The following is a 25,487-nucleotide window of genomic DNA, read 5'->3' on the forward strand; positions in this document are numbered from 1 at the left end:
AAATCAACTGGATTTTATTTAGAATGATTTTCATGTGTGTCCACCAGCTATTTCTGTTGTTTTAACTCCAGCTTTTCTGAGCTGTTCTGTATTCCTGAAGAACAGTAGGAAGTGTTGGTATGGCTTTTGGATGGGGAAAGATACAGTAAATTTTTCATTCTGATTTTGGCTTTTCATGTGGAAACCTTCAAGGCAGGTTTGTTTTCTCCCTGCACTGTATTACCATAGATGGATAAAATGCAGAATATGGCCTGTGTCAACTTGTTATACTAAAATCTCAGTTCACAATTCAGAATTGTTAAAGAAAAGCAGCATGGATCTATTAATGCCTACTAAGAGTCTTTCATGTTCCCTGGCAGAAGTGATTTTCTTTTATGGATTTATTGCTGCTGTCTGCTGGGCTTACTTCGTTTCCATGTGATGAAAACATTAGGCAAATGTGCAGTGAATTTGGTAATGTAAACTTTTCTATTGCTTTGCACCATGGGTCATGATTTCACTCCATTGTATTTGCTCTCTGTATTCTTTTCTGCCCACTCTCACCCTGCTGGGTCATGATGTGCTGTATTTCAGATGCTAAAAGCTCCTGAAGATAAGCCCCTTATTTCTAAGTACCAGCTGTTCTGAAAACCTCAATTGCTTAAATGTCATAATTTTGCATGTTTTAAAACCTAAATTTTCCTAACAATCAAGGCATTGAATGTTTGTACTTTTGAAGTCTGCATAGTTTACTTACTGCAGTGATTTAAAAGAAACTTGCTGTATACTTTATCAGTATTAATGTATATTAAAATAGTATTCTAAAATATTCTCTACTCTTTCTGGTTTCATTTTAAACTTGAGTTTACTGTGTGGTTTGTACTCCCATGACCACTGTTTTTTGTATTATGAACGAATTTTTGGAAGTTGAAAGCATTACAGATAGAGAGTCACTGGCAGCACTTGTTCTTTCCTACCTGAGTACAGGATGTGTCAGGAACTGCAACAGGAGTTTGGACTGAAGTTCTTTGAAGCAATGCTGATGCCTAATTAGTTCTGTTAAGTAATTGTGTCCCAATACATGAATCTATTCTCTGCTGTTATTTTTAAACTCTTGCCTATTTCTTGGTTGCTTTTCCAGTTGTGAATATCCTCATGCTGCACATTTGTCTTGACTGTTTATTCAGCTTCTCCTTGCATCACATATAACATAGCAAGCCCTGCTTGAATGCTAGCCAGAACTTTTTTGGTAGAGTGATCATTGTTAATCTGCTGATCACTGTGAAGTGCACTGATTTGGAAGTGGAGGTGTGTAAGTGTTGGGACATGTGTCTTGGATCAAAGCTCTGCATGTGTGTTTACTTCACAGAGCTCTGATGAAATACTGACAGCCTTGACTGGAGCCCAGCCGGCGGCACCTTGTGTTGTGCAAGCAATTGTGGTTCAGGTTTAGAAGTGTCGTTCAGATGGTTGAATCAGTTCTTTCAAAGAAAGAAACCTTTTCTGGACAGTGGAAGGAAAAAAATGCTGTAGAGCAGATTGGTGAACTCAAATGGCATGAACTGGCCTGTGAGAATCTGCAGGAACTGGTTGGAATGTAAGAGTTACTTTGACTAGGCTGCTATGCTGCTGTCAGCTTTCTTACCCATGACAATATTTATTTAACTTTAAAGCTTCAAAGTCAGAGCCATGCCAGCCACCATGGTACTCAGTAGTAAGGCCATCCTTTTGAGCTCAAAACATCATTGGTTTCCAAATGGCATCCCTGGCTTTCTTACAGCTGCTGATTTATTCTGGATTCAGAATTGTCATGGTAGGGCTTGGGTCATGGTGTGCTTATTTGTACATGTTGCTGTGTTCTGTGGAGAGTTCTCACACAGAAACTGAGGAAGTTTTCTTTAATGATAGCCAGGACAGAAAGCAGAAGTAGAAGATAGCCATAGGACAGAGGTGACTAATCCATATTCTTATCAGACAAGGGCAAAGCTGCTGCATGCACATCAATTAACATTTTCACAAAACCCCCTATAGTTCTACTACCTTTGTCAGACATGATTGCTAATTTGCTGGTTGCCTAAGCAGATGTCTTGCATTCTTCTGGAAAAATGCTGCCAAAGTAATGAGATCAGCAGCAGTCACACAAATGGTGCTTGAAGAGAGGAAGATTGTTTCCCTGTGTTCTGACTACACCTACCATCATGCTTCCCATCTAGCTTGGTCTTCTCCTGCCCTTCTTTGATTTATTCTGTTTGTTTTGACGGGTGTTTGTTTGTTTTTAAATGAAAATGGTAATAATTTAGCTTACTTTTGTAATGTACAACACACTTGTGTTTTACAAAATACCAGTGCCCTGCAGTGTGTTTCAAAAAATGTGTTGTCTGTTTGGACCACTGTGTTTTGGTGCTTGCATGAAGTTACACAGGAATCTAATCTGATGCATGTATGGTCACTGAGTAATCACTAGGAATGCTCTTGTAAGAGTATCTCTGGATTAATTCCTTGAGGATTTCTTTTTGTTCTTTGCTTAGTGAAGAGCAAAAGATTTTTAACTCTGTAGTGCTAAAGGACACTTACATGAGAGGTACAGCTGGTGTGTCTGGGTACAGTTTTGAGGCAAATAATTTTGTGGTGTAAACAAAGGAGAACTTTTTCTCTAAATACTAAAATTTCTAAGTATGGAGCAGAGTTTAAAATGTGCATTTTTTTCTATTTGCTACTTGAAGAGGTGGTTATAGTTTTAACTTGGAACTTGCTTTCCCTAAACTATATGCTGAAATTTTGTATCCTTAAAAAAAAAATGTAATGTTCATAATTGCTACTAAAATGTCACTTGCCTTTTATGACATGTACCCTGATGTTTGTGTTTTTGGAAGTTCTTTAAGATCCTTCAGGAAAATGAGCTAATGATAGAAATAATTCCAGTAGCTTGATTAATATGATTAATGCTATAGGTGTCTGGAATCTGTAGCTTCTCCTTTCTGCTAGTAAAACTAGTGCTTTTCATTCTGATCCACAGAGTTAAATGTTTCTGTGTGTAGAACAAACTGAAACATTCACAGTATTTGAGAAATTGCCAAATATGAGGTCTTTATAATCCAACAAATAAAATTGGGATTGGCTTATTGGCTCCTCTTGTTTTAGTTTAATGAGTTCATGTTGGTAGTTGATGGCTTCCATCACTTCATAATTTTATCTATAAATTTTAAAATATAAGGAAACCAACATAAGAGTGTTGTAGAACACAAATGTAATTAGCTATTGCTAATAGATGAAGTCTCTTTCCCAGAACAGAGGAAAGCCAAAGACTGCAGTAACAGAAGGGTTCTTCTTTTCCCTATTTTGTATTATGTTGATGGGATATGATGGAGGTGCAAGTCAGAGTGCTAAACATAGCCAGGAAAAAATGTTTGGAGTGATTTAAGGTAATAATTGGGTAGTTGGCAGGATGCAAGTTTATTCCTTTATTTTAGATTTGACTTTCAGGGATGCTTCATCTGCAGGCTACAGTAAATTACTAAGGAGCTAAGACGACTCCTTTCTCTCCCCACTTGTGATACTGGTTAAGCTTTAACATAGGAGCAAATTTTATTGTGTAAAGGAAAGTACAAAATGAGTGTGTGTGTTTAAAGTCTGTTATTTTTATTGTTGTTTTAGTGATTATTTCTAAAGGTATTACTCTAAGACCACTGTCACACTGTGGATTGTTCATCTTGAGTTCTGATCTTTTTTTTCTTCTTTGCTGCACTAGAAAATCTTATCCATTGTTGAAGTGAAATCCACTGCATCTTAGCAGATGAGATATATTGTAGCACAAATAACTTGCACATCTCTGTGTTTCCTCCTAATAAGCACAGCTATGAGTGATCAGCTGTAAGACAAATAGCTGGATCTGAGACATCCTAAAAAGGCTTGGATTTTTCAATTGATACTGGCAATTCCTATCATTTGAGGCTTTTGTGAAAAGGGCTGAATACCTTAATATTTCATAAGAACCTCTATTCAAGCACTATATTAATGGTTTACTGTCTTTGTCCAACCCAGTCTGAATTAAAGTTATTGATATAAATAATTCCAGGAGTCCCCCTGAGTTGTTGGTTCCTGTAGGAAATTTGACTGAAATCAGTGTTGGTGATGAAGCCTCTACTGATTTTAATTATTATCTTCTGTAGTATGATAGCTTAAACAAAGTAAATACAGGTTATTAAGGATATGGATTTTTATTTAGTTCATTTTTCTAATCAGTACACATGCCAGAATTTTTTTTGGGTGCTGATTTAGAGCAGTCTGCTTGTAGAACTTGCTGGATTGTGTGAATAAGCCTGCTGTTGTTAGATGGTGCATTTTAGAAAGGCAGTCATCAGTCTTGCTTGATCATGGTTTGGACCAATATGCAGAAATAAAGGGCTTTGACTCCATACCACTTCTTGCTCTTGGAATAATAAGCAATTCAACACTAACTTTTCATAGAAGGCCACTTCTTTTTGGTAGAAAAATATTTATGTATTTTCTAAGAATAGCCTACTTTTTGTGCTTTTCTGCTTCATTTAGTGCCTTGATGAGTTCTAGATGATAATAAAAATGATGCCCTTGACTTGGAAAAGGTAATGAACCAAATCATTGAGCTACATTGGAAGTTAAATAGTAAGATGAGAAGTTTTTTATGTACTGCATCTAACAGCCATGTACTTTTTAACATGTACTGTTCCTTTTTTGCCATCTGTGTTCTTTTTAATGACTTCATGGTTTGAATCACTTCCTGTGAAAAAGTTATTTCTAGACATTTTGGAGGCTTTTGCAATGTTTTTGAAGTACTTGGCTTCAGTTCCGTGCTGTCGGTACTATTTGTGGTATTAGTGAAGCTGTTTGGTTCAGACATGAATGCCTCAGATACTCCTTTTTATGCATCCTCCCAAGATTTCAAGTTTCCTGCAATGTCGTTTGTTTTCAAGAGATCAGTAGTGAAATTATGATTCTCCATGTAACGCTGCCTTCTCAGTCATGTCAGGATCTTACTGATCAATAAAAAGTTACTCTGACTTTATGGAACACGTTTTTGTTCTCCCTATTGAACCTGAAACTTGTTGGAATTTATGCTTTCCAAGTGTTCTTCTTGAATGTTTGTTTTGGAAATCTTTCATTAGATGATCTCTCCTAGGATGAATCCATAGTTTGTAAGGATGTGCTGTAGTATCAGAATATTTGCTTTGTTCCCATGTGCTTTTCTTCTGTTGATTTGTTTTGTTCTTCATATTGGGGGTTTTTAGCCTGGGGAAAAGGAGGCTTGGGGGGATTTTTATCACTCACTCACTACAGCTGCCTGAAAGGAGACAGTGGCCAGGTCTCTCCTCCCAGGCAACCAGCAACAAGATGAGAGGACAGTCTTAAGGTGTGTCTTAAGGGGAGGCTTAGATTGGATATCAGGAGCAATTTCTTCACTGAAAGAATGATTGAGCATTGGAATGGGCTGCCCAGGGAGGCGGTGGAGGCACTTTCCTAGGAGGTGTTTAAGGAAAGACTGGACTTGGCACTCTGTGCCGTGGGCATGGTGGGGCTCATGGGGTGGACTCGATGATCTCAGAGGTCTATTTGAATTTCTCATTGCATCTGTGATTCTGAATCTGTATGAATCTGTTTGCATAATCAAAACTGAATGCTTAATGGTCCAGTTTTTGTTTGTTTTTTGGTTATTCCACCCCCCCCGTGGTGTGAACAAATGTCCTTAACATCAAAAGAAAATGGAAATTTTTCTTTTCCGTGCAATCTGTCTACATTCCCAATTCATTGATAGTCTCTGAAACATGTATAAATACTAGTTTTGCCATAATTTTGTATCTTTACCTTAATTTATATATTCTTGTATCATAGGATTTTCTTTTTTTTATGTTTCCTGAGAGGACATGTCATGGTGGATATAGACCAAGGAGTCAAGTTTTTAATTTGTTGTGTGATCTAACCTGATCTCAGTAATCCAATACTAACTCTTCACACAAAGATGCTCTTTTGGTAGAAAAATACATATCTCCTGAGAATAGTCTTGTCCTTTGCTACTTGACTGATGTTCATAATTTGCTTTAAATATTATTGTCTGATGATAGGCTGTGGAACAGCTACAAATAACGGCAAATTATGAGATTACCAAGGTGTACCCATCTGCGAATGTGTTGGAGAAAAACATGGCTATGTGGTTGTATAAATAACTGCTGTAGTTTGTACCTTGTAGTAGCTTGGAGAAGAATTAACACCAAGTGTTCTGTTTTTTATCCCCTTGTGTATTTTTAGCAGGGAACTGAAAATATTTTCTAATCCCCAGCATTTTTTCTGCATGCTGCGAGCAATGAATAGCCCTGTCAAGGTAGAGAATTATGTTCAAGAATCTGCAGGATTCAAAACATGATGGCTTTTAATTAATTTTTTTAAACAGTATCTAACCCATTGTATTTTTAAAAGCTCACAGCTGCATTTATAATTTTTTTTTTTCCCCTGCACGACTACAAAAGATGAGATGTCTTGCCCTCAACTTCACCTCCACTCCTTTGCAGGTAACCAACCAATCTGTGGGGATATTGGCTTGAGCAATCAGTCCCTGATAAACATTTGAGATTTCCTGCTGAGGTGAATTACAAAGCTTAGTCTGCATTGACATGAAAAATATTCTGCCAGCCATCCCAAAAATCATATTTATCAAAGTATTTGATAAATAGCAAGTGTAAAATCTGAACGGGAGGAAACAAATACAAAGAGCAGAATGTTCAAGGGGGAAAAAAAATCATATAATTCTTGCCTTTTTAAATTAGTAGTTTAATATTTTATTTTAGAAAGTAGAATTTAGTTCCACTCAAACTGTCAACAGAATGAATTTCAGTAATTAAAATTCCTATTATCTTGTCCTGGAGTGAAAAGGTTTTTGTTGTTGTCATGGTGACAGTTGAGTGACAAGTTGAAAGTGAGTAATTGCTACTGAGAGCTCCATTATGAACATTTGCAGTATTTCAGAAAGGATTTCAGGGAAAAATAGGATTTCTTTATCAGAAAACACATATGGTGGACATAGACTCAGCAGGTGAAATTCTGCACTCTTGATTTTACACTCTCCACAGTGCCTTTACCCCTATAAATTCCATGATTTTAAAGATGATGAGGGAAGTGAGATTTGCAAGGTACAGTTGTTTTTGTAAGTTGTGATTACATCAGGTACTGCAGCACTGAAGTTTGTGTTTGTCTCAAAACCCCGTATTCAACAATAATCCAGTCCCACACATCCTTGTTGCCACATACCTGGTTGTCTTCAAATATGAGATACTTTCTTTAAGTTCTGAGAGTTGTTTTAGGGTAAATATTTTAATTCCCAAAAGTCATTGTTATGCATTCACCTGGCTGCCTGAGTTCATATTTTTCTTGCTGCTGGTAAACATGAATTAATTTATAGTACCTTACTGATCTATCAGCTTTCTGATAATCAGCTGAGTTGAAGGTTTCTCTTGGATTTCAGCTGGTGCAATTTAAAATCTTTATCTTTATTACATAGAGGACATTTAATCAAAACCTACATGCTGCTGCTATGTGTGCAAAAGATCAACTTCGTGCATTTTGAGAACTTTAATCATTAGGAAATCTGTGTGACTTCAGAAACATCTCAAGGTGAAAACCTCAAGTACGCACATGTGTGCGTACACATGCATATCTTACGTGTATGTTTCTTTTTGCATATGTATCTACAAAAGTACAAGAAAATGTACCTGTAAGAATATTTGGGGATGGGGGGGGGAAAGGAATTTTTATTTTTGGGTTGGGCCTCATAGAAGTTCAGAAACACTTGTTTTCTGCAGACTGTCACTGAAATAGTTGATGAGCTGAAGGACTGCTGTGTTTGTGGAGGGAAATTCCATTGAAGCTATGCAACTAAATCTTCTCCATAATTGGGCATTTGACCAAATTTGTCAAATTTTTCTCAGAGGTGATAAAACATCTTAGATCTGAACTGTCATTCTGTGCTTGGTAAACCCTGACAGGATTTGGTTTCATTTGCTAAGGAATAAGTGAACTGAGGATGTTCAAAGCCTTTTTTCTGTTTGCTTCTGATTCACGACTTTACGAGCTCAGTGATTCAGAACATGTTCTTACATGAAAAGCATTGTTGAAACATGTGGTTAAATACATTACATTAAGAGCACTCAAGTGTATTTTTTTTAACTGCATGCAAGTGTTAGGTATCATTGTTTTCTATATATTCTCTCAGTAGACTTACACTTCACAAGGTTACCATTCTCTGTTTTAACTCTTCCTGGGGGGTAAAGATTTTTAAACTGTTTTTGCAAAAAATGGCACGTAAGAATTGTTCACAGACTGGCACTGTTTGGTGTCCTGTTTGGTGTTCGTTGATCTTAATTCTGCAAGCATTGAAAAATGTGAGTTGTCCCATTAGAAGTGTTTGAACTAAGCATGTCTTTACATTGTTGTCAGTAAATCACAGATCACAACTGCAATCAGTTTTTCCATTGTAGTAGGTAAATGCCATCTCATTTTTTTCAGGTTTCATTTGTATGGATTTATTTTGGTCTATGAAGTAATTTAAATATTACCAAGCCTGTAATTTAGACTTTTAGGTGATACCATTAATATGTTTCAGCTATGCAAAGGGTATTATTATTATTGCACTATTGTAAAAGTTTTGATGTTCTTTGGAAATTGTGGCTTCTGTCCCTGCAGAAACTTTTCCCTTCCTAATGAAGAGAATGCATTTTCTGGTTAATTATCTAAACAATATTTATTTTGTTTGTTTTAAACTGCTTTCTCTTTTAAACTGTAGTGTGGTTTTTTTTCTTAATAGTAAAAACCTCTGATATTACAGTTATATTGACCATTATAATTACTTTCCATTAAGGGAGTTTTTAGTGTGATGAGTAATTTCTAGGCATTTTCATTCAAATAACATAGAGAGTACTGGTTCAGAAAATACAATAGCTGATTCTGTTCTTGTACACGAGGGAAGAATGCAGAGAGAAGTTTGTCATTTAAAGAAAAATAAATGGAAGACTTTCAAAATAGTTTTTTTTTTTAATGTGATGAAAAATAGGCAATATGAGGCAAAACTGTTTTGTGATCCAGTAAGCAAAAAATGTGATCTCTGCCTTTTGTGTAAAATAACCATATTTCACACAGGAAAATAATTATAAGGGGCTATAAGTTGTGCTTCATTCCTTAGTCCTCTGCAGGAACTCTGCTTCTTGCCAGCTAAAATAATGTGATTAGACTTTTAACTACAAAAATATTTGATGCACAAAAGCATGTGCAAGCCACAAAGAATTGGCATTTTACAAGTTCTACCTTAATCTGTACTTCGTTACCTGCTTTGTAGTAATTCTTATTTTATGATTAGGAAGTGTTAGCTACTGTAGTTCAGGGTTTTGTGGATGTTTAAGTAAATGATATGGTTTTAGTTGCAGTAAGTGTTATTCATGCTTTTTAGAGTCTTAGCTGTTAAAATTTTTTCTTAGAATCTCCACAGTGGAAATACGGAGGTGCTGTAGTGCAGTTTTCTCTCTTTGGTCATTCTGACTTTTCACTAACAAGAAAGTGATTGTGAATGGAAACATCTCAGTGAGTAAAATGGTATTCCTGAGAGAGATGAAAAAAATACAGTAAGGAGGAGAAAGTGTGCCAGAGCAATGTTATTTTGTAACTCAAGGGCTTAGATTCTAATTTTCTCTTTATATTTTGGTGCCAGATTGTTGCAGATGCTGATAGTTCTTCATGAATGAGGAGTGTGAAAAGTTAGTGGCAAATATTCTTGAGAAAGTTTGAGATGGGTGTGTCTGTAATTTAGCTGGCTTTTGGAAGATAAAATGTGTCTCTGCTGTCTGTGCTCCTAGTTCAGGACTTCTATAGTGACCACAGAGTTATGCCAGGCTGTTTGGATTACAAGTACTGCATAGGGGAAATCCTGCTGGAGGGTGAAGAGTTTAGAGAGATTGGGGGTGGAAGAGCCTGAAGCAATACACGCATGGTGTTGCTATGATATTTGGAGGTTGGAATGTCTGAAACATATTTACAAAATAATACTGTAAATACAGGCCCTGAGAAGATTTGAAATGAAAAGTTTTCCAGGACTCTATAGTGTTGTGGAGGTTGCAGTTAAAGTGGTATTGTGAAGACTGAATTGAGAATCCCATTTTAATTATTTCCTGAGAAATCTGCTAATTGATACCACTGAGATTTAATTCCTAGATAGAACTGCTGCTGCTAATGTCCCACATTCTGCATTCTAAATTTTCCGCATTTTAACAAGTCTGCTTAATTTGGAACCTCATAGGTCAGTTAGCGCTTTGGTTTTGATTTGTGAATTTATGAATATATAGTGATCTTGATTGTAAATGTTGTGTTTAATTATACATTAATATAACCGATATGTTTCTAATTTGATTATAATATTGTTGTACATTAATTGCTGTGTGAGGAAGAGGACAGGATAATTCCGTGAAGAACTGGAACTACCAGAACTTCGAGCCCCAGGGAACAGTTGGGAGTTCAAGGAACAGAAGAGAACATCTCAGTTGTGAAGGATAAGGAAGTGAGGAAAATCCCTGCAGTGTTTCTGTGACTTTCTTTGGTTACTGGAATTTTGTTTGCCTAAGGGAAAGTCCTGTGACCTGAGCTGTGTGTGTGCAATACCATGTGCCTAATGAAGGACATGCAGTTTTTTTTTGCTAGTCCAGCCACTCATGGTGGTTTTAGGTAGCAGCAGTTGGTTTCTGAGGTCCAGTGATATTTTCCAGCTCAGGGGGTCCAGAGGGAGGCTGTGAAGATGAGCAGAGGGCTGGAGCACCTTCTGCATGAAGAAAGGCTGAGAGATTTGGGATTGTTCACTCTGGAGAAGATTCCTTATTGTGGCTTTCGAGTATTTAGAGGGAGCTTGTAGGTGGGGATAGTTTCATTATTGGAGTAAGGTGATAGGATGTGAGGCAACGGCTTTCAGCTTAAAGAGGGCAGGTTTAGATTAAACACTGGGAAGAAATTCTTTACTGTGAGGGTAGTGAGACACTGGAACAGGTTGCCCAGAGCAGTGCTGCATGCCTCATCCCTGGAAGTGTTCAAGAACAGACTGGATGGGGCTCTGCCCCACCTGTTCCAGTGGGAGGTGTTCTGCCCACGGCAGGGGGCTGGAACGAAATGACCTCTAGGGTCCCTTGCAGTGCAAACCCTTCTGATTCTGTGATAATTGCACTGGGGTGACTTGGCTTCCTAGAAAAGCATCCCATTACTTGAACTGAGTGCTGTTTTAATAGGATCCAGCTGAAAGGTACCCTAGCTTTTTAGCAGTTATCTAAGGTAACAATAGAGCTAATACCTATTTCTAGTATCTTAAGTGACCTCTTTACCTCTTCTACCACATACACAGACATATCAATTCTACAAGCACGTAATGGAGGTCAGGTTGTACAAACTATTACGGCAAATTATAGGACAGTCCTTGAAAAAGTTTAATTATTCCCTTGTATTTGTTGCCTGATGTATTAATGATTTTTTTATCCATCAGTTAGAAATTTAGCATGATGCATGTGTCTTTGATACGTGCCACTTGGCATTAGATGAATGTTCCTTGCTTCCAAAAATAGTTGGTGTTACTTGTCATGGATATGGATTATTTCTGTTCTTGTAAGAATTTGCTGTTGGCTATAGCAGAAAATGCCTTCAAAATTGAACCATTGCACTTGGGATTTTACGGGTAGGGTAAGATCGCTTAATAAAAAGAGTACATCTGTCCCTTTTCTTCCTTCAGGTAAACTTCTGGGGAACACTATTAGGAAACAACGTGATTCTTGGTCCTGCTGTCAAGGCTCTTTCTTACTTCCAGCAGGTTTTCAATAGGAGATGCAGGGAGATAGGCTCACACACAATTCATAGCAAAGTACCTGGCTGATTTCTTTCTTTTGTTGTGCTTCCCTACAGGGCATGCTGAATAGTCACAAACATTCCTGTTGGAGCTGCAATCTGTTACATTGTTTATTTTCTTTAGATCCTGTTGCTTAAAACAAAACTCGGTCTATTTCCAAAATACTGTCTATTTCCAAGTAGAGCTTTAGTGGGTTTTTTTCCTTCCCATTGTAAATCTCACTTGTAATTTTCTAAGGTATCAACAAAATAGCTTTTGTGTCTATTTTGTAATTCTCATGCTTACATTTATGTCAGTAGAAGTATTTGAGAATGAAAAAAGTGTGTAAGGAATCTAGAACCGTACATCTTGAGGTGCCAGAAAGTTCAAGCTGCTCTTTCTTTGTCTTTAGAATACAATGTCTTATTCTGCAAACCTTTCCACATCCAAGGAATGTAAAATATTCATGTGGTCTTTGCAGGATTTTTGAGTTCTGATGGTAGTTAAATTCAGGAGCTTTAAAGCTTGAAATCACGGCATATAACATGAGGACTCCAGAATATTGGATAGAAAACAAAGTCTGTGTTATGCAAGTTAAGAATAGTGAATTTATTTTTAATTTTTCCTAGAGAGTGTCTTTGTATTCAGAAATGGGATATTTTCCCTCTTTTCACTTTGATTTGACAGCAATTTGCATTACAATGTTGCTGTGTCTTTTTAGTGTTGTACTTTGAGATGAATGAATATTGCCACTCATCACTTCTGGAGTTTAATCTGGTGTATTAACACCACCGGCTTAGATTTGGATTCTTAGAGGTTTCCAAAGAACAGTAATAAAATGACAACATATGATTCTACAGAAGCAAGCATTTTCTGGGTCATGCTAGGCTGAACGTGATGTTTCAGTGCAGTTACTTAAAAGTTGTACCTGGATGAATTAAGTTGAGAGGGACGAGAAAGTAACTGAGCAGGAAGATTTGAAGTAGTGTAGGAAAGTTCATCTCAGAGTGAGCTTAGTTTTGGAGACTTCTATTTGGAGATCCAAGTTTTCAGGTGGTATTAATTGGCTCAGCTTTGTAGAAGTGCACTGACAATTTCATCTTGCCAAATAATTTTGCTGAATTTGCTTTGTGGGTGTTGCAACACTTTAGGATTCATTATGCTTGTACAGTCGTATCCTATTTTACAGTGTGTTACCTCACAGCTCTGAAAGAGCACCAGAGGAAGAAAGGCAACCACCTTCTTCCCACATCCATACAATTAGTTCTTGAAGGGAAAAGAGCACTGATGTTGCCAAAATTTGCGGAATAAAGATGATTTTATATTCAATGAAAGTATTTAAAAAAACCAAAGTTCTAAGCACTGGGAGAGATTTTCTGTGAATCCCTAAACAGTTAATCTGCAATGCTGCAGTGTATTTTGTTCATCTAGATTGAGGAATTTCACCCTGTTCTCGCTTCCCAGCTTTGCTGGAATTCTTAGGAAATATTGAAAGTTTCTGCTGTTGAAAAACAATGAATGTTTTTGCTGGTATGTACTGCAGTAGCATCCTGAAAGCTGCAAATGAAGTTAAGAGTTGAAATTGGTAGACACCTTTTCTCTCTTTTGAAGGTCTTCAATGTTAATAAAATGATGATTTCATAAAAAAGGGAAGACTGTACAGGAAATCTGCTTCAGAGCTTGAATCTGAATCCTGATTTCCCAAATCCCAATGTAGTAGTGCCAAAACCATTAACTTCTTTAATCTGTTAATGATGCAGAAGAACTTCAGGTATTGCAAATCTAGACACTTCTTTCACTTTTCTTGTGGGAGAACTTAATTTCTCTGTAAAGACACATTTCCAAGTCCCAGCCCAGTTTCCAAAATAATTGAAATTCATCACTCCACGAATTCAGTTTTTTTCAACTTCATAATGCAGAACTGTTGAATATAACTTCAAAGCAGAATCACTTTGTAAGTGAAGACTTATTCAGCAGAAATCAGTCATCAGATTTCTTTATTCAGTGCTATTTTCAAATTTCTTATTTGTTTTAAAGTAGACTCTAATTGTAGTATACTAAGTTTTATTTCAGGGACAGCACATATTAAGGGAAACTATTAGTGACATTTCTGCAGTTTGTAAATTAAAATATAATGGATCTACTGAAAGCATGGAAGGGTATTGTGTTGCTTGTAATCCTCTTGATTAAATATTAATGCATATGATACTTGTCATGGTGCATTTGGAGTGTTTGCTCTTTCAAAATTAGCATTTAACAAAACCCTTCTTACTATATGTTGCTCTGAATTTGCCAAGAATGTCTAGCTCTTAGTCTGGCTCTGTTCGGTCATATGCTTTGGAGAACTTTATTTCTGCTCTTGCTGTATCTAAAAGGGAAAAAAATGAACTCCCTAAATGGTGAAGGACTATTTAATATCTGTATTTCCAAGAGATTACGAAGTTTTCTGTACGCTAAAATATCCACATTTTTCAAAGGCATTCTATCATCGTATGTTCTGTTAAATAATTACCTAAAGAACAAATATTATTTCGTGTGAAGTTACTTCACCCCCTTAGCTGCCAAGTTTCAGTCACATGCTTGATAGAGGCTTTCTTGGCATTGAAAGGACTTAATGCAGGATCTGAAGAAGTTGTCTGGAATTTCTTTGAGTCTCTAATCCCGTTCTCACCCCAGGCATTGTCAGCAGTGTGAGAGCTCTCCCGCTGGCAGCTTCTCTTGCTCCGGCGCTGCCCTTGCCTGTGCCTCGGCTGCCGGGAGCCCAGCCCAGCAGAGACGTGCAGAGCCTGTGCCCTGCCCTGGACCTGCTGTGTGACAGCAGCAAACGGGGGCATGCCTTGGGGTCAGGAGGTGAGCCCGCATGGCACTGTCCTCGCAGCTTGGGGACGTGGCAGGGAACGCATCCTAGTGCTGCCAAGGTGAGAGAGGGGGTGTTGCTGCAGGTGCCCTGCTGGGCTCTGCTTTGAGGGCATGTCTGATGCTCAGCTGTGTAGTGGATGTAGCTGTGCATCCCCTGGGATAAAGCAGCAGCAGCAGGAGCAGTGCTGTTGTGCCCTTGGAGGAGTTTTCTGCACCAGGTTCACTCCAGTGACAAGGGAGGGCTCTGCTGGCGCCACGGTGCCATGGAGCTACAGGACAAGAGCCAGGCCAAGAGGCCACGACACCCTGCACAAGTGGCCCAGGAATGCAGCTGATAGCTCCCCTATATATAGTGGTGTGCTAAGAGCTGGCTTTTGGCTGGGCTGAGCTGCAGTTTTGCTCCCTGGAGCCTGATTTTGTCGGTGTTGGCTGTTGGTGTTTTGGCCATCCTGTGTGGCTGTTCACTTCCAGTCACTTTGTGAAAGGTAGTAGTTGCTTCATCTTTCCAGTTACTTGAAAAAATAATAGCAGCCTCCATGCTTAAGGAAGGGATTTTCATCTTCTCCAATGGAATAATGTGGTTTCATGCCGTGTCATTCAGAACTGATTTTGAAGCCTCATGCAGTCCCCAGAAGACTGCATCCTATCTAATAAAGCATATTGATGTTTGCTAATTGAAATGAAACCTCTGAATCACTTCACAAAAAGCCAACAATGTTGTTTTTCCAGAAGACTGCGTCCTATCTAATAAAGCATATTGGTGTTTTGAATTGAAATGAAACCTCTGAATCACTTCACAAAAAGCCAACAATGTTGTTTTACAAGTGTGTTTGCTAACTTAAGCACAGAGAGAGTGAAAGCGTGCTTCTTGATACATTGCTTGTGCCACTAGATCTACATACTGTCATCAGTTGTGTACACACTGCTCTTATTCTGAACTGGTTGTTTGGGCACTGTTAATGTGTCTTCTTAGTGACATTAACAAAATGCAAATGTTTCTTCTGTGGCTGGGTTGTTTTCAGTGCCACTCTTGTCATTATATTTTATGATATTATTTTATTCTCAAATTTTCACCTTCTGACAGTGCAATGTGTTGACTCAAGAAATGTAGCACAGAATATTATTATATGAGAGTTTTCTTCAGTTTCATTTATGTTTGGTTCACATACTCAGACATCCAGTACACTAAACTCAGCATAACTTATGCCAGTAATGTAAATTGTTATTAACCAAATGCTATAGGTTATGTTGTGACCTGGCATGCGTTGATTGCATAGTAGGGAGTTGGGGGTTGTGGTGGTGACACTGGATGCCTGAAAATAGTGGTGTTTCTGGAGAAGTAGTTAAGTGGTTTGTGTTTAGCAGAGAAAATTCTCGAGTTACACACACTAAAGTAGTTCATTTCCGAAAGTTTTTTTGGCTTTCTGCATTGAGTAAATTAATGAGAATTAAACCAGAGATGTTTTAGAGGTTGGAATTATTTAGTACAGTGTTGAAATGTGTTAATGATTGTATTTTTTTCTTCTTTGTATAAATGTTGTCTGGTAGTGTTGTGTATGTTTTAGCATATTTTCCATTCTATAAATGCCAAAGAAAATACTTTAACACTACAGCAATATTTCTGTGAGTGTTTGGAAATGTCTGAGGAGTTTCTGTGCTTGTCTGACTTGGGGCCACAGAGTATGCCTCTGCATCTCTGTAAGGACAAGTTGGCTCTAGGTTATTTCTTTGGGCAAGTTGTACTGAAATAGTCAACTTGAGGTAGCTTTATATCTTTATAGTTGTGTGGCTATAAATGCCCCCTTTTTTCTGTAATGCTGAGCTTTTTGTTGAATTGCAAAGATATTTTTGTGTACTTTATAAACAGTGCATAATCTGAAAAGAGACTCTTCCATATCTGTTTGACAGTTCCAATCCTAAAGCATTAATAATCTTGGCTCTGTGTGTGATTTGCAGTAGCTTTCTGTGAGCAGATGCTGATGCCATGGCTTTAGAGCATGTCAGTATTTCAGTGCTGTAGGTGCTGGGCTTCTTTGGAAAGGAAAGTAACAACGAGGTGTATAATTCACAGCCCTGAAGAGTCAGCCTGAAAAGCTCCATTAATTCAAACCTGTTGCTCTAGGCAAGATGATCTTGCATTGCTAATCTTCTCTCCAGCAAAATCTTGGTATTATGTGCCTCTCAGGAGTACTGTAGTCCATTTAGTACTTAGGAATTGATAAGAAAAAGCATTTTACAAATGCACTTAACTTTGGAGGAGATGCATTGATTTTTATCCAACACAGTGAATTGAGTGAAATAGGGCAAGGAAGAACTCCTTTAAAACAGTCAAGAATCATGCAAGCCAAAAGAAATAACTTCATTGCTGTAATGTTTTCCATTTTTCTTTGCCTAAGCTGCAGATGAATATAGAGTTTGAAGTGTTTCAGAATTAACCACAAGCCTTCCATAGGCAGGAACAGTTTGTTACTAATGAAGGAGCTTTTATTAATATATATGCCAGTAAACATTATCAGCCAACCCACAAGACTAGGTGTGCTCTGTGGGAATTGTGGTTTCTTCATGCTAAACATAAATTCAGTTAATACAATGCTGATATCCTTGTTTATTCTTCAGCCTGCTGTCTGAAGGGCAGGAGGTGTGTAGGATTGTGGTCAGTACCTTAATAACCCTGTGAAGCTGTGGAGGACATGGTTAGGGCTACAGAGGGACTGAGACAGACCCCTGGGTGTTCTGAATGACTTTTACTAGGAAAGACTTTGGTTGGAAGTTCGGTCCTAGCAGATAAAAAGCACAGGAACCCAGCCCGCATAAATTCTCTGCTTTAATGAAATATTTATTAGTAGAATGTAAATGGACTTTGGATTTATTTAGTTGCTGAAGGAGTTAATTAATGGTGTCATTAAAGACTGAAGGAAGAAACCATGTTTTAATGCTCTTTGGAGCTTTTCTTCCTAAACGATGTGGAGTTTTTACATTTTTCCCTTAGCAGAATCTATTATGTGAAACTTGCTTGTTTGCTTGGGTTTTGTTTGCCTTCTGTGATAGAAATAGGAGTTGTACCTAGCTTTATGATAGTTGGGAAACTTGGATTGGGTGAGGCCTCAGGTCTTCTGTGCAGCCCTCTGCCCAGAGCGTGCTCAGCGGCGAGCTCAGACCGGGTTTCTCACTTCTCCCTCCACTCTGGCGTTGGAAACCTTCAAGGATGGGAACTGCCCAACCTCTCTGGACAGCCTGTTCTAAAGCTTTGTCATCCCTGCTGTACACAGCTGTGTCCTGGAGAGGAGAAAGCTTCTCCTCCAAGCAGTCTGGAGGTTCCTTGTTTCATTTTATGCCTGCTGCCATGAGGTGCCACAGGGAAGAGCCTTGTTTGGTCCTGGCAGGGCACTCTGAAGGTGGGCGATGCTTCAGCCCTGACTCTCCTCACCACAGGGGCTCAGGACCACTTTGGTGCCTCTCTGCTGCAATCACTTCAGTTTGTTGCTGCCTTTCCTGTATGAGGAAGTCCAAAATTGGATTCAGTATTCTAGACTGTAGCCCTGGGACACTGTGATGGATGCCAGTTATAATTCCTTCATTCCGTCCTGGTCTCTTGTGATGTTGTATTTGATTAAAACACCATTCCCATGGTATAAGTGGGAGAAAAAGCATTTCCATTTCATGGAGAGGTGAAAAGGGCAGTGAGTTTCCACATTGTCTGAAGGCACACACAGCAAGGTCTCAGTCTGCAGTATTGTCCTCTGATAATCACTTATTTCGTATTATGGATTATATTCAATAAATAATAAATCAGAAGTGCATTTAAGTTAAAGTTTCTCTTTGGCATTAAAAAGTCAATGAAGACAAAATGTTTTGAGGTTATATACCTTGTGTGACAGCAGAACAAGTTTTCAAAATCTGTTGTACTCAGTTCTTATAGCTGTTGTGTTAAATTGTTTCAACTTTCTACACTGTATGGTTTGCTACTTAGATGAAAACTGGGTGCTGGAAAACTTGTATTTGCTTTGATATTTAGAACAAAGTGGATTTTGTTGTCTGTTACCATATGTATCATGTCTTTGCATCAAAGTTTAATAGGTTCAAATAGCACTAGAGAGGCTTTTCAATCTCCTTTGGGAAATTTAGATGCTATGCATGTGAACACCTATTTTGTTTTAACCAGTTTTGTTACTGATTAAAACCTGAGATCTGTGATATTTTGGTGTAAATCTTCCCTTAAATACTTTTTCCAAAATAGTATCTTTATGTGGCACTGCTCGTTGGGCAGCTTCCTTGCTAAACTCTTTATATTGTGGTTGATATTGGAATATAAGAGTAAGCTGCTTTTACCGAGGATTTTTAAATAATATTTCTTAAAGATATCACTACTTTTTTATTAGATAATGAATTAATTGTTTAGTTTATGTATCTGTGTTATCAGAGAGATTTTTAATTTAATTTTTGATTTTGAAGGCAGGGACTACAATTCTTCTAAAACTGCAAAAGTAATAAAATAGAGTCAAATTCCTCTTTCCTGAAGATTCTATTCTAAACATTTATTTTGTCAATATTTCCTTGTCTGCAAGACTAACATGCTTTTTCCCTTTAATTTCAAGTTCCCTGAATGCATTTTGTTTTTGTGAGTGATGGTTTCTCATGATATGCATCAAAAGGATTTGTGAATCAGCAGATGACTTCAGCCTGTATTACTCATGGAAATCTGTGTTGATCCTGTGATGATAGTGTATTCATCCTCTTATCTCTGCTTTTAATGACTGAAAATACTTGCAGCGATTCTGTGGCATTTTCCATATTAGCTTACTGTTGTTTTATTAGCTCTGTTTTTAAAAGCATGTTAACAAAATCTTTCCTGCTGATACTACTACTGGATAGTATAACTTATCTTTGGTAGTTCATTCAGACAGGAAGAAAGGATTTTTCATTTCCAAGGAAACATGCAGTTCCCATTTCACTCCTCATCAGTGAGCTGGGTAGAAGGACGACACTACATGAGAGCATGACTGTCAGTTTACTGTTCATTTCAAATGCCTCTTATCTGCAAGCTTCTACCAGAAGTGAAAACCTGATGAAATTTGATGTCAGGCCATCTTGTTCCCTTTAATCTGTCTATATAAGCCCAGGCTCTTACGCTGACTGCTGCTTGTCACAGACACAGCAGCTCAAGATAGTTACAGGATTGTGTTTGGACTGAACAGCTAAACACTTAGAATTCTCATCTGAGTAGGATGTAAGATTTGAGGGAATCAATTTTTCTTATGCAGTAGTTTCTAGGTGAAGATGCTAATTAAACTGAGTGGGGGGGGTGTGTGTGTGAAATTTTGGCCTTATAAAAATCTCCTGGACACTGATTACAGTGGGGGCAAGGATTTTACTGCTGCTGTGATGAGACACTACTATTTTAGAGTAGTGGATCACGTTCAGTGTCTCGAAGATGGAGTTTTGTGTATGTGCAGCTTGTAGTGGATGCTTTTGCTTGAGTAATGCGATGAGTTGGTATTGTTCCTAATCCTTCCAAGTTATATCTATATTACACTGCATTTTTCTTGCAGCTTGCCCACTTTGAGGACACTGTTTTTCTTGGACTATTTGTTGGTACTTGTTCTAACCAATTCTTAAAGCTAATATCCAAAAAAATACCCAGAAGGCAGCGCTGAAACTATTTTGAAGCCATTGATGCATTTCAGAAATATGTTATGAAATAAAGAAAACTATTCCTGGCTGTTTGCCTGATTAGATACAAGAACTTCCTCCTGTTTGGAGTAACAGCTCACTGGCTGAACAGTTCTTCACTGCACAAGTTCTTCTGTCAGCTGCACCCACACCAAAATCACCCACAGAGGTGTGGGTGGGTGCCCACATGTAGCTGTCATCACCATTTGGGATATTCAACATAAAGGTGTTCAAGCTTATCCATTCTTACAGGTAAGTGTAAAGGAGTCAGCCTGCCTGGAAAATAAATGCTGTCGAAATGGCTTGTAATAATTTACAGGGCATCTGTCCAATGACAATGTGGATTTTTCTCACAACTTATAAATTTGCTGTTAACGTGATGTAGACTTCATCAATAGTTGATTCACACACTTCAAGTTTCAGCTGCCTGTGCATTTAAATTACTCCAGAGACAATCTATGCACTTGCTTGACTTCAAATGAAAGGTCATCAGCATCAGTCATGTCCAAAAATAAATAATTAGGACTTGGCTTTGATTCAAATACAAAATTAATTGAAGTCATATTAATTATGAGTTCTGCAAAAGGATCCATACAAGCAAAAGTGCCTGCCTGGCTCCATTATTCTACAAGGTTAGAGCCTGTTTGCATCTGTTTTAAGACAGTGGGTGACTCAGTTCTTATGTTGGTAAAAGTTGTGTATACATGCTGTGAAATCATGGCATTTGTGGTGAGGGATCTAATTACAAAGAAATGGGTTTTGGACTGTGGTTCTTTTATGAAGAATTTGAGTCTTAAGTATTACTAGCCCTAGAAAGTGGTGTTCAGTAACTTTGAAATTCAGAATAATCTCTAACAGTCTGTAGTGTGATTTAATAAAGCTGGTAGTGGTAGATAGTAATCAATGTAATTTTTTGTGGATTTTTCATGTTTTTGTACTTGCTTTGCTTACATGACACTGGTTACCAGTATCTGTACAAAAATCAGAATAATATAAAATTATTAAAATTAAAAGGTGGTTGCTAGGAAAAAATGCCATGATTGATCACATAGAAAATTTGTAGTGTTGCTAGAAAACTTAGCTTGGCATTTTGAGTGTGTGGTGTTGTACTAATGCATGCTCCAAGGCATTCAGAATTCACACAGTGAAGCATTGTAAGCCTTTCCCAGTTTTGTTGAAGCTATTACCTCTTTCTTTAATGAAAAAAAAAGAATAAAAGGGGCATGGAGAGTAGAACAACTTATTTCCTTTTATTAAGGCACGTTTATTGTGCCTGTTTACATGGTATATTTCTGGACAATAGGAACACATTCAGTAGTTGCCATTTGGAGGAAATACAGGCGATTAACTTCTTCTTGGGCAGCTGATGTGTCCAGAGAACAGCTGTGCCAGGTCTTTTCTTGGTCTGTGCTTGGAAAAGAAGGAAAACTTGCACTGCAACAAGTTTAGAGCACTCTGACTGGTGATGTTATTGTTATCAGTGTTGTGTAAACCGGTATCACTGTTAAGCAAATGTTTAAAAGACATGAAAACGACAACAAAAAGTCATCATCTAAAAATCTAGCTGTTCAATTTCTCTCATCCTGATAAAAACAAGCTACTGCTAATAGTCTTGGAATAAATCCATTTAAATACTGGGAAAGCTTCAAAGAAGCTTTATTATAAGAATTTAATTGTATTTGCAGAGAAAGGATAGAGAGAGCAGCAGAGAATGACAACAGAATAATTTATGTTGGAAGGAAGCTCTGTACCCCATCACATCCAGCCAGGCCAACTCCAAAGTTGGAACCAACTTAGAAAGTTTGATGTGGTGGCTTGGAGCCTTATCTGGCCACATTTTGGATGTTTCCAAGGAAGGAGATTCCACAGCCTTGCTAGGCAACCTCTTCCAATGTTTGACTGCTCTCATTGTGAAGGAAAATCTCCCTGCTATCTAATTCCTTGTTGCAAGGCATTAGCCATCTGTTGTATAGGTTGTTTTGAATAGTATCGCTTAGTCTTAATGAGTCCTGGGAGGCAAAACACTTAAACTCTCACTTTTCAAATTCAAATAAACCACTGTGTTCTGCAGAACTAATTGTTGATGGTGGGGGTTTCATTTCTTTCTTCCCAGTGAAGTCCTACTATTGAAGCTGCACATTTGCGGGAAGTTTTGGGTTTATGTGCCCTCTCCTTGTCTGTGAAATTACCATCTGCATTTTCTGCAGCAACAGAGCCATCCTTCTGTTTCTCGGCTCATAGTATTTGCTTGACATGCAAAACTTGTCCTGAAATGCATTGCTCAGATATTTAAAAAGTGTTTACTTTCCAGCTGAAATCTTTATTATTAGTAAGTAATATTTAGTCTTGTTAGTAATGTACTTGCTCTTTATTTGCAACTAAAAGGACTAATTCCTCTTCTGGTGAATTTTTTTTCCCTGAGATGAGATAGAATGTAGATGTAGTATGATATAACGGGAAACCTCCCTTCCTGAATAACCCTAGAGCACTTCTGGAATACAGTTATTTTTCTTAGTCTTAATTGAAGAGTGAGTTATTAATGATTGACAGCCTGCAGATGAGGGCTTGCTGGCAGTTCCTCTGCCCCTGGAGAATATAGCTGGCAAGGTGATTGCAATTTTTTTTTAAGCTAACAGGCTATCTGCACTTTTTTTTATAGCAGTCCTAACCTAAGCATCTCAGGTTGAACAGGCTGCATCAGGCCTGCTTTGAAAGGAGAGTCTTTCAACTTAAAAATGGACTGTGTGACAAACATGGAGTTCAGTTGTTAGGGTTATAATTGATTTATTTATTATTTTCTTTGAAAACATCTCATGTTCCTATCCCACTCTTTGGATGTAGACGCAAAATTAAATCTCACATAGAAATGATTTTTTAGGAAACAATACTCCTCAGTGGTTTTGTGAGGAAATAGATCCCGGTTGCTTTGCAGATGTTTAGCATTGTGTGCTTACTGAAGATACTTTCTCTGGATCTATGATTTCATGGGAAAACTGTAGAGTTAGAAACTTTATTAACCTTTATTAAACTTTATTAACCCACAGCTGTAGGACAGGTCAGTTCAGCAGTGTAGGGAGCGAGGGCCATCCCTGGTGCAGTGGAGCAATAGCCCGAGTCTTGTTCACAGTTTCCAATGGCTCTAGGGTGAGGATTTTTATAACAGGTGAGGCTGGAAAAAGCCCTTCTGGTGTTGCATAAGTTGTTACAGCTGTCAGCTTATCATTGGAAATGTTCATGATGTGGGTGCCTTATATCTGACTTGCTGGAGCAAGGTGTGTTGGAAAAGGGTGAAAAGTTTATAACACACCAAACATCCTCTGTGTTTATGGCCTGAGTGGGACTTAACATGAGCAGTTGGTGGGGTTTTTGTAGTTGTTGGGGGTTGGTTGGTTTTGGTTTGCTTGGTTTTGGTGTGTTTTTTAAATCAAGACATGTCCTGAGCTATTTACATGGGCATGTTATGGCTGCATGAGCTGTTTGATTGTTAGCTGTCCTTTAGTCAGCTGAGTGTTATCTCTTAGAACTCATTGCTCTGAGATCTCAAAGTATTTCTTTATGCCTTATTCTGGGCTGGGGAACGTCCTGGTATGCTGGACAACAAGGTCAAATCTGTAATGCTTGAAACCAAACAGGCTTTACAAGAGGAATAACTCCAACTCTTTAAACAAGAAAACACATCAAGTTTTTGGTTTTGCCTATTTGAGGTACAATTCTTGTTATTTTTACTTTCTGAATTCTCTCAGATTGTGTTACTGTTTTGTTACATTTGATGTGAGTTCTGGTTTTGGATGTTGTTCACCTAAGAATAGTTAACTAAACCCAGAAAAATTTAAAGTCTTAAATAAATGAGCGTTTGGTTCACAGATAGGTAAGATACTTATCTTTAATGAAATGTTTCACAGAGGATAGCAAAATGTCTAGATAGTGTTCTGAGGGGAAAGCGTATAGAAACCCTCAATTTTAATTCAGTTATGATGAAATACTAAATAATGTTGTTTTCTCTAGACTGTGCAGCCGCACAGCTAAGGTTGTATGTTACACCTCTGCATGAAGATGTAAAGAGAAATCATTGGAGAAATACTATATTAAAGGAAAAAGAAACATGGAAGAAATGGCTTCCACATAATTTCTGTGACCTCATTAAATAATAAAGATTGTGTAAAATGTTGCATTTCAAATTACTGGTTCTATTCTGTGAAATTTATGGAAACACAAATCAGAAATGTATGTTGTGTAATTTCTATGCTATATCTAAATAATCTGGGAACAGCAAGGTGGAAATAATCATAAATTCAACTGTGCCTCACTAACTAAAGATTGCAACTGGTTTACTTTCAAAACATTAGCCTGCTTAATAATTAAATGCCACAGTGTGCTGTTGGCAAAGTTGGCAAGAACATAGGAAGGAGCTGAAAACATTTCAGACTAGAAAAGTACCTCAGAAATATGTGTTATTTCTGGAATAGAGCAGCAAAACATCAATATAACAAGTTCTGCTTTTTAGAGATCATATTTTACTGAGTATAGCAATATTAATTTTCTTTTTCCTTTTTTCTTTTTTTTTCCTTTCAGCCATAATCAGCAGACCACGTCATTTAGACATCCTGTGACAGGACAGGTTTCTCCAGAAAATATTGAATTTATTTTGCGAGAAGAGTAAGTAGTTTTATACCCATGTCAAGAGATCTAAAACAGTAACACATTTACCTACAGCAGATTAGTACCTTAATTTATTGACAGTTCTTCCAATATTGTAGGAAAATGAAATTGACATTTGTGCTTAAAATTTTGCTTCTCATTTTGATAGTGACTACTTCCAAGCCCTAGCTTGGAATCAAAAACTATCATTGTGATAGTTTTTGATTCCAAGCTAGGACTTGAGGGAAAATCTATAAAATCTGCAAAAAAACCCAGACAAACCAAAAATAAACAGACAAAAAAATTAAAAAATATACTTAAGCAATAATGCTTTAATCTTGTATAAATATCAGGTAAATAGAACATAAATGTAAAGTGCATATTGGAAGGTTTGTACTGAAATTGAAATACATATAATAATACTAGTTTCAATTGTATTTCCTTGGTTTTCTTATGATTAGGATGTTCTACA

At 37.6% G+C, this 25,487-nt stretch overlaps 1 protein-coding gene across 2 annotated transcripts in view; it reads left to right on the top strand.

Annotated features, from left to right (window-relative positions):
• PLEKHA7 (pleckstrin homology domain containing A7) overlaps window positions 1-25,487 on the top strand; it is a 146,615-nt gene that overhangs the window by 59,572 nt on the left and 61,556 nt on the right. For both annotated transcript variants that reach the window (XM_041415124.1, XM_041415125.1), the window contains one exon: window positions 24,950-25,033. In XM_041415124.1, the coding sequence (XP_041271058.1) occupies window positions 24,950-25,033 (84 nt within the window). The remainder of the gene's footprint in view (window positions 1-24,949; window positions 25,034-25,487) is intronic.

This window comes from Onychostruthus taczanowskii, unplaced genomic scaffold, assembly GCF_017590055.1.
Source record: "Onychostruthus taczanowskii isolate IOZ18803 unplaced genomic scaffold, ASM1759005v1 scaffold49, whole genome shotgun sequence".
Classification (NCBI taxonomy): domain Eukaryota; kingdom Metazoa; phylum Chordata; class Aves; order Passeriformes; family Passeridae; genus Onychostruthus; species Onychostruthus taczanowskii.